The 12,156-nt window shown below is 32.2% G+C and overlaps 1 protein-coding gene across 1 annotated transcript; it reads right to left on the reverse strand.

Moving 5' to 3' along the window:
* Positions 1–2,625: 2,625 nt before the first annotated feature.
* LOC145048919 (cyclin-dependent kinase C-1-like) lies at positions 2,626–7,448 on the reverse strand. The gene is made up of 12 exons (XM_078997571.1): positions 7,226–7,448; positions 5,123–5,204; positions 4,949–5,039; positions 4,799–4,828; positions 4,522–4,631; positions 4,381–4,453; positions 4,178–4,298; positions 3,953–4,070; positions 3,738–3,877; positions 3,601–3,658; positions 3,443–3,513; positions 2,626–3,350 (listed from the first exon to the last, which is right to left on the reverse strand). Exons 1-12 carry the CDS (start codon positions 7,333–7,335, stop codon positions 2,831–2,833), a joined length of 1,524 nt encoding a protein of 507 aa, XP_078853697.1. The 5' UTR covers positions 7,336–7,448; the 3' UTR covers positions 2,626–2,830.
* Positions 7,449–12,156: the final 4,708 nt, after the last annotated feature.

The following is a 12,156-nucleotide window of genomic DNA, read 5'->3' on the forward strand; positions in this document are numbered from 1 at the left end:
CGACGAAACCTAGTATCATTATTACTAGATTTTAGTCTAATATTTATTGTGACTAATTATTAATCTAGATTCATCATTAACTCAAAGTCTACGTCATGATCTATCAAGTAAGAATCAGCCAGGCAGGATAGTTGGGAAGTAGGACCATTTCAGCATATAGCTTTTCTGAAATCCAACAACCAAGCTCAACGTGACCATTCTAGACACCTCTCCCGTAAGTAGTTCAATCAGTATAATGACTTTGAATCACCGATAAATCTTGTTTATAGGTTCATAATAACGATAATGAACTTAAACATAAGTTATACTTAAATTAAGGTAAGCATAATTCGCTTATAAGGGGGTTTAGCTAGGAGTCAGGCTCTGCAGGGGCAAAACTTCTGAGCCGAAAGCTCTTCTTTTCGGAGCCTTCTAGTTCTTCGGGCTTCGCCTCTAACACTTGGGAAGTGCTAGGGAATAGGAGGGTATTTGAGAGAGAAATAATGGTTTTGGTGTGAGGAAATGAAGTGATTTATGCCTCTATTTATAGGCTGAGGGATCGCATTACGTGGGGCGTACTCGATACGTTGGGCGCACGTGGGCCACGTGTCAAGATCTGGTGGAAAGGCGTGGGGAGGAAGCAATGGTCAAGATTGTGCCACGTGTCAGCCTCGCATCTTATCCCATAATTTAATTAACTTCTATATTCCGTAATTTTCGCATACGAACTTCGTTTTTTATGTTCTTTATATCCACGTGTAGGTAGCGACGTGATCTACAGCTTTCGTTTAGACTCTGTCGGCTAATTTTGAATTTATTTTTAAAGTTATATTTTAACAGTCTAACAAATAAAGTTCGTTAAAAATTCATAACTTTGTCATCCGACGTCCGTTTTCGTCTGTCTTTATATTGTTGAGCTCCTATTAACAAGATCGTCGATTCTCGTTCAAATTGTGTCGGCTAAAAAATCGTTTGATCTAAAATTTGATTTTCGGGCTGCATAATGTTATGTCAAATCTTAGAAAAATCATAACTTCCTCTAACGAAGTCAGATTTGGACGTTCTCTAAGATGATAATATCCTATATTCTTCAAAAGGAGATGCATGAGACTTTAGTTATGTAGTTTGTCGTGCATTGTTTCTCCAATGTTGTTCATAATTGGTAGCCATAAATAGAATGTCCATATATTACATGATGTATAGACTGTGTGTATTTAGTCAAAGTTTATTTGTTCTTTCTGTATTAATAAAAGAAGTGGTATCCCTTGGCCCATTGATGATTTGGTGTTAACATCAAATGTATGGTCGTGATGAGACTTAATTGATAGTGAATCAATAGTACTGTTTGTTGTAGTCGATGCAAGTCTATCAAGAAACATAATCATGAACGTTAGAGATTGAATCTTTGCATGTCTCACGTTAATATAGATATCAAAGAACTAAGGAATATTTGATCAATTATCTAAGGGTTATATCACAACTTGGAGTTGTGAGTTCGACAATGTTCATTGGATGGAACACTCCTTGTTATGGTAGGTAATATTATAGCATATTGTTGTTGTGACTTGTGCAAGTAGGAGAGTGTTAGAAATAGTGTACATAATCACAAGTTGGTAATATTGTTTTTTCGATAAGGTCCTTTTAGGTTACATAGAAGAAAGGTTTAAGCAATATTTGATAAGAGATAAATAATGAGAATTTAGTTTGTTAATTTATTAGTCATTAATAAATTAATATGCTATAAGTGTTTTTTTAAGAAAATTTTTTTTGAAAGATAAGTGTTTTTTTAAGAGAATTTTTTTTGAAAGAGATGAAAAATAAGTGTTTAGTGACCAAACAATTATATTAAGGAGACTCCGATCCCACCCCTATAAATAGAGGTGTATAATTAGCCTTTGGGGTTGCTAGAAGCAACCCAAAATTCGTCACCGCTCTTTTCTTCTCTCATCTCTCAAATTGGCTCGTCGACACAACACGTCTCCTTTGATGACGCAACGCATTTGCAAAAAACCTAAACTTTTAGGGTTTGTGTTCAGAGTGTTCATATGCAATGGAATGTCCATGATGGTTGTTGATGCTCTTCTTGGGTGCGACTACAAAAGAGTTCTGGTTTGAACTCTCTTCATCAAGCATAATAAGATTTCAATGGTATGTTTGCTTTGTTCCTTCTATGTATGTTTAGTTTTAAGCTATTTATGGATATGTGATCCTAGTGGTTGGAATTTAGTTATCGATCCATTGCTTCTGTTGTTCGTTTATCTTTGTTTTTTGGACCCCAAATCCCATCGGTGTACACCCTGGCCACCTAGGTGACGGAGATGGTGGGTTGATGCCATAGGCTCGCAACAAGCTTCTTTAGGTTTAGGGTTTGTCATTGTCATGCCTTACTATAACGTTAGGATACACGACACCATGAGTGATGCCATGCTATCAACGAGTAGATGTGAAACAAGCAATCGTGAGACCTAGTTGAAACTTATGAGATCAACTTTGGAATTATCCAAATGATTATCAATTTGATGGGAATGTCTATGAAAATCCATATTACCATCTTTAGAATTTCTCGACTATATGTCACACGTTAAGCAGCAGATGAAAGTACATTACCCTAATAGGTAACCATCAAAATTTGAATTACATAAAGAATTATGCAACTGAATTTGCCCAATTCACTTGGCATTTTGCATAGACCCTTCAACTTTAAAATACAACAAATCCATGCAACAGGAACTATGTTTTTTTAAACTGGATTCATATTCTTATTGTTTTGTAGGTATCTATATGTTCTCATGATATTATATAAGAAGATTTACAGTCGCTTTTTCCTCAAGATCAAAAATCCAAAATCAAACTATTGCCAGGTATTATTATTATTATACTGTTGGCCACGATTCCCTCCCATTGCACCACCACGTCCACCGCCTCCCTGAGAATAATTCGGTGGGCCGACCCCATATCCGCTAGTCCCACCACCACCACCCCGACCATAACCTTGAGGAGGAGGAGGGTACGGGCCACCGCCGCCACGGTTAGGGTGGTGGTTGTATCCGGCGGAAGGGTTGCCGCCACCCTGCGGGTACCTACTTGATCCGGCAGAAGGACCACCACGAGGCTTCCCGTAATGGTGGCCAGGGCCGCCGCCGCCGCCGCCTCCTGCCGCCACCAGCTGAGGCTGACCACCACCACCATGCATGGGTGGTACAGCTGGTGGTCCTGGCCTCATCTGCTGCTGCATTGGTGGTGGCAATCGCGAATGCTGCTGCTGTTGTTGGTGTTGGATTTTCTGACGCTTTGCTGCTTCATCTTGTTGTCTTTGTTGCTGTCGCTTTTTCTTGGTTTGAAACTCATGTGAAGATTCATATTTTGGTAAACTAAACAAAAATTAAAAAAAAAAAAAAAAATGCCAGGTGTCAGTCATAACATGACGTGGCAGGTTTATTACAAAAGTTAAAAGTGTACATACCTCTTTGGATCACAAGGTAATGGATCGATCCAGAAATACTCTGCATCAAGTGCATCCTTGGCTGATATTCTCTTTACAACATAAATAATAAAATATAAATATAAAATAACCTCCAAAATCCAAATGCTTATAATATTTTATTTGTGAAAACTTTCTACCTGAGAAGGATCAAGGGTGAGCATTTTCTCAAGCAACTCCAAAGCATTTCGGTCAAAGCTATTATAATAGTGAAAATTGGAAAAGAATATTAAATTTTTTGAAAACCAGTTTTTTATATTTTATAAAATATACATACTGTCTGAAGACATCTCGAAGACGCCTTTTTATAGGTCTTGTGGGCTTGAAGTTGTTGTACCAAGGAATTTTAGAAACGCCAGGCCAGTTATTCTCATCGGGGGCCCCACACAGTTCAAAGATTTTACTTAGTTGCTCCGGCTACATATTTGGAAAATAAATAAATATGTTAAAATATATTAATATATATTAAGATTAAGTGAGAAGAACACTTGCCTCATCTTTACCAGGGAAAATTGGTTTCCCATGAAGAAGCTCAGCAAAAATACACCCAACTGACCACATATCCACAGCTGGGCCATACTTTGTGGTCCCCAGTAGCAACTCCGGTGGTCTATTAAAACAAATACCATCCTACTTTCTATTATTTACAACCTTTTTTTTTCAAAAACTCGGAAAGATTTTGGTGTGTGTGAGAGGGAGGGGTGCTGACGTGGATACCTATACCATAAAGTGATGACACGGTTTGTAAGATTCCCATTGTGATCATTTGAAAACGAACGGGCAAGCCCAAAATCTGCTAGCTTCAAATTCCCTTCGTTGTCTATTAAAAGGTTAGAACCTGTAGAAAAAACTATGTAATTTAGTCTAATATAATAATTAAATTAAATTTCATTTTTTTACATCTATTTATATTATTCTACCTTTGATGTCACGATGAAGCACTTGATTTACATGACAGTAGTGTAGGCCTGTCAAAAGCTGTCTCATATAACACTTTAAGAAACAGCAATAGGTGAGTATGCATGTAATAATAATAAATAGATAAATAAATAAATAAATACCTTGATCTGTGCAACAGAAAACCTCATCCCAGGGCGATCTGCAAGCCCAGTTAGATCATGATCCATGTACTCAAAAACCATGTAAATTCCCCCCTTGTATTTATTACCATCTGCAAAATCAATTTCATAATGGAAAAATCTAACACCAAAAATAACTTATTTTACTTTAATTTTTTTCTTATCAAGACATTGATTAAACAAGTGAGTGATGTTTTGTATTTAGGAGGAAATGAAAGTGTGTTGCTATTTCCTGCATTTAACCAAAAGATATACTTGCCTGGTCTCCCTTGGTCATCTTTCTCAGGACCTACAACAGAAGCATCAAATGGCATTATAAGAACAAGGAAAGTAATTGGTGTCATATTTATGTTTGGTAGACATGTAAAGGGAAGGGAGAATGGAAAGATTAGTTAGAAACTGAAGTTACCTGGAGAAGTAACAATCTCTTTAAGCTTTATGACATTCTCATGATGCAGCTTCTTTAGAATTTTGATCTCACGAATGGCAGTTATGGGAAACTATATTTATAATTAGATTTTAGAAATACTTGTTTATGTTTAAGTTTAAGTTTAACAATGTGTAGAGGAAATAAGGTTCTTACACCCTCCCTCTCATTGTCCATTCGTATCCTCTTCAGAGCAACAATTTCACCTGTTCTGATTTCTCTAGCCATGTATACTTGACTGAAAAAACATCATTACAACACAAAACTCTAAGTTCGGGAAATATAATAGTGATAAAAATAGGGCATAGTTAAATGCAAGAAATAGCAACCTACTTTCATTGATTTGTTTATTATAGCATCATACTTTCATTTCATCATATTATAACATTGTAATTTTAAAATTATATACCAATGTCATCCAAAGAAAATCTTGAGTGCTTAGTGCTATAACTAAAGATTATTCAAAAGTATAGGGTCCTAATAAAAAGAATGAAACTACAATGCTTTAATAAGAAAAAAGTCTCAAGTACAATGTTGCAAATTGCAATAGAAAGAAATTAAAAGAGGATGCTATAATACACATACATTGGTATTCCTTGTATTTAGCCCTAATTATAAAGTTTAAACAGTATTGCTTTCTGTCATTGTTTTATATAAAATTAAGTATTTCAAAATTTTCTAATTTTTTTTTTTTTTCATTTAGAGTTTCAATTTACAACAGTTTTAAATGATCAGTCACTTTTTATTCAGCATTAATTCTAGACATCATGCAGTTACAAAAACAGAGACATCATTTATCCATTCAGCACTTAATGGAGTAAAAAAGAGAAACAGACCCTACATCAAATCTACAACAACTAATCAATATAACCATGAGGACTTACACCACTTGCAAATATACCAAAAATCAAAACCTGGAAAATTAGTAAGAATTAATGACAACAATCATCACAGCCTAGGGTTGAACAAGGTCACAAGGGTTCTGTAGTTTTCCTATTCAAGAAAAGTCTAGTAAAAGCAGTAGCTCACCATAATTGATAATACTACTTCTTAACACTCCAAATCTACAAGAAGCACACAACCAAACAGATGGACCCCACACAGAAGCTTGCAAGAACTAAGATTGAAAAGTCAGAAGATTGAATAACTTCTCTAAAAGAAGTATTAAGATCATTAGATAAACATTCTGCACAGGAAAAGCATCTATTGAACCTGCTTCAAGCCATGATGACTAATTAATCAATCTTGAGGTAAACTGTCTTTATAGATGGAGTAAAGGATTGACAAGATCGAAACCAATAAGATATTGCCACATGGCACATGTCAATCGAGAGATCATGAGCAGAGACAAAACAATGTTTAAACAGTAGATGCACCTACTGGCATATATCATATATGCTTATCAATACTTGAATCGGATCCAATAGGGCTAAAGGACCTCAATTTTGGATATCAAACATCATACTGAACTAGCTAATGCAGGTATTTGGACATTTCACTGACAAGGGTTCAATAAGACAAAAAGGTGTTTCATGTACTACACTTTGTTATCTCAAGTAAGAAGTAAATAAAAACACAACATATATCTTTCAAGCTCTTATAAGGAAGGAGATTAAACAAGTATGATGATAAGACCAAATGTCCTAATCTGCATAACATTTAAAGACAAAAAATATTGTATGATATGGAGTTGGGTTAAGGGCAAACAGCAACTACTTAAACGCTTAGCAACTAAAATTTGTTCCCTTACTAGCCTTTAGAATCTTTCACAATCTGTAAATTGTGCTTTAACACCAGATAATCAACCGGAAAGAACAACTGTTGTAACTAAGACATAATCAGGAGGTTTTCACAGAGGAGCTAGGGCAGCTTATAGATCTTTTATCATAGCCAATATTCACATTATTCGAATTGGGTTTTCAGAAAGAGACTCGATAAGTTTGACTCCAATGAAAAAAGGTTCCTCGAAGATTTTGTCGTTTTAGCATGATAATAGACACTGTTTTACCATGAACTGTTTCACAATGTTGTGCCAAGTGCAAATTTTCGATTCAATTTGGTTACAGCGGCCGAAACACATCCTATTAATATAGTGGCAGGAAAAAAACAACTGGCTTAACTTCTAGGTCAAAAGAACCCCTTGTGTTTTGTTCAGATGTTGTCGCCAATAACCAATAACCAATTACAAAATTGAACTTGATAAAGATATGTTAAACTTTGATGATCAAAATCAGTATCGCAAATGATGTAGCGACTGACCCGTAAGTTCCTTCACCGATCTGTTCCAATTTCTCGAAACAGTCAACACTTCGGGATCCCCATGCTGGAGATTCTGTTGTATTCAACTGTCCCGGTGCCGCTAAAGCCATAGCTACTCCGGTAGGTAGCTCCGGCGCGCGTCCGACGTTACAGAACTGGAATGGGAGGAAATTTTAGGGTTATCGTGGGACTGAAAGAAAAGGGGCAGCTACTTACGTAAAAGATGCTTAAATGCTTAATTACGCTTAACTTGTTTTTGTCGGACCAAATCAGCTATTTCTTCACGAGTTAATCATAAAAATATTAAAGAGAAATTAAATTGATTCCTACTTTTTATACCTACAAATGTTCCTATCAAATAAAATTATGACAAGTGTCATCTTTCCATATTTTTTAAACTAAATCATTAAGACTATATTAGGAATATATCAAATACAATTAAATTGAATGGTGATTTGTCATAATTTTAGTGGGTAGAAATAATTGTAGGAATAAAAGGTAGGAGGCAATTTAATTTCTCAATATTAAAATGTGATGGTAGGGGTGTTCTTGGGTTATTATCTTAGGGTTTTAGCCGGATTCGGATCGACTTATATATATATATATATATATATATATATATATATATATATATATATATATATATATATATATATATATATATATATATATATAGGTTCAAATGTTTTTGACAACTATTGTGTGCCCATGTGCACCAATAGGAATTTAGGAATAATTAAATAATAAAAAATGGTAATAAGGGTAATTATGTAACTTTAGCATGCTAATTAAAATAAATTCCTTTATTCATGGAAATTGCCATAAAAATCTGTTTGACCAACTATTTAACCCTAGCCTTCTATATCATACGTAATATGCCTCCTCCAATTTTCTTATGGACGAATGAAGATCGTCTGATCAAAAGAGGTAGTCAAACCTCTTGCTGGAAATCTGTTTCCCCATTCCATTGATTAAGAAGATGTTATTCTCGGTGGCTCCATCTCCAATCGAAGCTAGCTTCAACATCAAGGCAATTTTGGAGTCACAAGAAGTCAGTGTATGTTTCTGCATCATTGTTACAGTTCCTTCGATGATCGGTTCTTTAGAGCTTTTCCAAATTGAGCAAACTTCGTATGCCCTTATTTATCCGGTAACAACTCTTCAATTCTCATTTATTATGGATCGTTAACTTGTGATTCAAATTATCTATTTCTATTGTTCGCTGAATTGGATGGTTAAGTAAGTGAAAACCTAACGTGTTCAAGAAGAACGAGCTATGCACATAAGGTGCTCAACTAAATTCCTGAAAGAAGGACCAACTTGCTGTCTTATTGAACTGTTGGTGGAATTGAAAATATTCTGATTTGCACACCAACTGTTTGTTAAAATGTCTCAGTGAACTTCAGTTACTTATTCCAAAATTTGTTCTTTCTTGCTTAATGAGTCACTTTCAGTTAGAAGGAAGCATAGAAAAAGATGTTAGTTCGTATGGTTCCAGCTCTTGTATCAGGGCCTTATAATGTAAGTAACATTCTTTATTCATGTGTTCAAGTTGATGAGTTTCAATTTCTTTTATGTGGATGCTCTTCTTTCTTACAAAATAATGTTTTCAAATCTTATATGAAAACCACGTTTCTATGCTTTAATGGGTCTGCCATATATTTTGTTTTTCTTTCGGTTATGGAATACAATTCTAGGTTGTTTGTGCTTTTTTATTTTTCATCAACACAAATTAATTTACTCTTTGAACCTTGTGGTATGCATTCTAAATCATGTTGCTGGAAATTATGTTTATATGTAAACGATTGCATGTAAATCAAATATGGTTTTTGACTTGTTTGATGATAATGTCTAACAAGTGTTTGTTGAAATGCCTGAAAGAGTATTTAAAGAATTTAACCTTGTGGTATGCATTCTATCAGAATTACTAGCTGTAAATACAATACCTTTGAATGTATCCTATATATTCTATTAGAATTTATTCTATCAAAATAAAATCGATGTATTCTGCCAGAATGTATTATATGTATTATATCATATTCTATGTATTCTACCAGAATATATTAAGTTATAGATAATTGTAAGTAACATGTTTTTAACAAGTATTAGTTTTTGTTGTATTTGTGATAGGAATGGCTGGAAGAAGGCGTTGTAGACCTTGATATTTTTTTAGAATATGTATAATTATATTAGAATGTAAGAATATGTATGAATTTGTATTAAGTTTGGATGTATAAGAATATATTAGAATTGATTCAAGAATTTTGTTTTTCTTCAATAATATTCTATTAGAATAAAATCCTGAAAGAGCATCATTCTAACAAAATAATATTCTATTAGAATAAAATTCTGAAAGAGCATCATTCTAACAAATAATATTCTAACAGAATAAAATCGGTAAAAAAACTGAATTGAATTAATTAAAAAATTCAGATTTTTTTAAAATTAGGAGAATTAATCATCCCTAAAAATCCGAAATTTCCTTTTATAAATGTAGTTAATTGTCCAAAATACCCTTTTACTTAAAATTGTGTGATTATATACTACATGTTACCCCATTGTAATATCATACACCCTCAAATCATGTTCATTGATTAATTTCATCCATTGGTCCATTTTTGTGCATTCTGGCACACAATAGTTAGTAAAAACAAAATAACCTAAGCCTATATATATATATATATATATATATATATATATATATATATATATATATATGGTTAGATTCATGTGAGACGGTCTAATTTTATGAGACCGTGAGACACATTTTTTTATTATTTTTTTTTATTTTTTTTTTAAATTTTTTTTAGTTAATTCAAGTTCCGAAAATAATATTTAAAAAAAGAATTTTTTGATTTTTCCATTTATTTTGCATTTTAAAATTATTTTTAGAATATGTACAGTATAATATTCTATTTAAAATATTTTACGTATTTTTCAAAAAAATTAGAATTTTTTTTATTTTTTTTATTTATTTTTAGTTAATTCAAGTTCCGAAAATAATATTTAAAAAAAGAATTTTTAGATTTTTCCATTTATTTTGCATTTTAAAATTATTTTTTACAATATGTCAGTGTAATATTCTATTTAGAATATTTCACGTATTTTAAAAAACAAAAACAGGATTTTTTTTTTTTATTTTTTTTTATTTTTATTTTATTTTATTTTTATTTTTTTTAGTTAATTCAAGTTCCGAAAATAATATTTAAAATTTTTTTTGGATTTTTCCATTTATTTTGCATTTTAAAATTATTTTTAGATTTGGTCTCACGGTCTCACAAAATTAGAATGGTCTCAAATGAACCTGAACCTATATATATATATATATATATATATATATATATATATATATATATATATATATATATATATATATATATATGAGTAAATTACACGAATGGTCCCTATGGTTTGGGGTAATTTGCGTGTTTGGTCCCTAACTTATTTTTTTCACTCGGAAGGTCCCTATGGTTTGTTTTTGCTACGCATTTGATCCCTACTGTTTATTTTTGTTATGCATTTGATCTCTGTCTTATCTAAAAATACTATTGTTTTAAGAGAAAATAATAATGGGATAGGTGAGGTAAGGTGAGTGGTGGGATTAGGGGTGTGTTTATTTAAATAAATTAAAAAATTCAAGGGCATAATAGTCTTTTTAGGTAAGATAGGGACCAAACGCGTAACAAAAACAAACAGTAGGGACCTTCCGAGTTAAAAAAATAAGTTAGGGACCAAACACGCAAATTACCCTAAACCATAGGGACCATTCGTGTAATTTACTCTCTCTCTCTCTCACTCTCTCTCTCTCTCTCTCTCTCTCTCTATATATATATATATATATATATATATATATATATATATATATATATATATATATATATATATATATATATATATATAGGGGAGGGTTCATGCAAAAATGCAAAAATGCAAATAATTTGCGAAAACAAGAAAAACCTATGATATTATATCACCTCAACATTATATTTTGGAAAATAATTCATCCAAACTTTGAAATACATGATGATAATCGATGATAGATGATAAACTGTTTCATATTAGCAAAGTATGATTTTTAACATTTTTATTATGAAAACATGAATTTAAAAATGATCAAAGACGTGAAAAAAATATAATTATAAAAACCGTCTTTAAATCAATATTACCATAACACCATCCAATTCAAACTTACTATCTTTAATTTATTGCTAATAAAATTATTTTTTTATAGTACATGTGTTTAATTTTCATAAGATAAAATCTGTTTTCGCGTTTTCGCAGGATATTTATATTTTCGCATGAACTTACTTCTCTCTCTCTCTCTCTCTCTCTCTATATATATATATATATATATATATATATATATATATATATATATATACACACACACACACACACACACTAGCCGTTTGCTCGCGCAAAGTGGCGGCAGCGAATAGTTTCTTTCAAGCAATTAGTTCCATTCGGAGACATGTTATATTTCTAAGAACACTTGCACCATTATCGATCGGTTTCACAAAAATAAAAAGTGCAATGTCAAAACCAAAAAATATTATGGTGGTGGATTCCATAGAGGAAAAGGAGATGAAGATTTGAATTAGTCTCCAGTCAATTATATTTTATGCAAAAAATTAGAGAACTCCAATTTGAATGAACTTTTAAATTTCAAACGATTTGTCGAAAAGAAGTGTTTTAGATTTCGAATGCACCAGATACCAGAGAAGATATATTTTAGGAGTACAAGTTTGGTCAAAATTGATGAAAATACTAATTTAATCCCTAAAAATAAGAAAATATTAATTTAAATGTGTTTTTAATACAACATTATCATTTGTAAGATATATATTATAATATTATTATATTAATATTTGGTTGTACTTTAAACTTAAAGACTTGAACGTCTTAAATAAATATTATTATTATATTGATTA

Source organism: Lactuca saligna, chromosome 5 (genome assembly GCF_052625555.1).
Source record: "Lactuca saligna cultivar CGN05327 chromosome 5, ASM5262555v1, whole genome shotgun sequence".
Taxonomy (NCBI): Eukaryota; Viridiplantae; Streptophyta; class Magnoliopsida; order Asterales; family Asteraceae; genus Lactuca; species Lactuca saligna.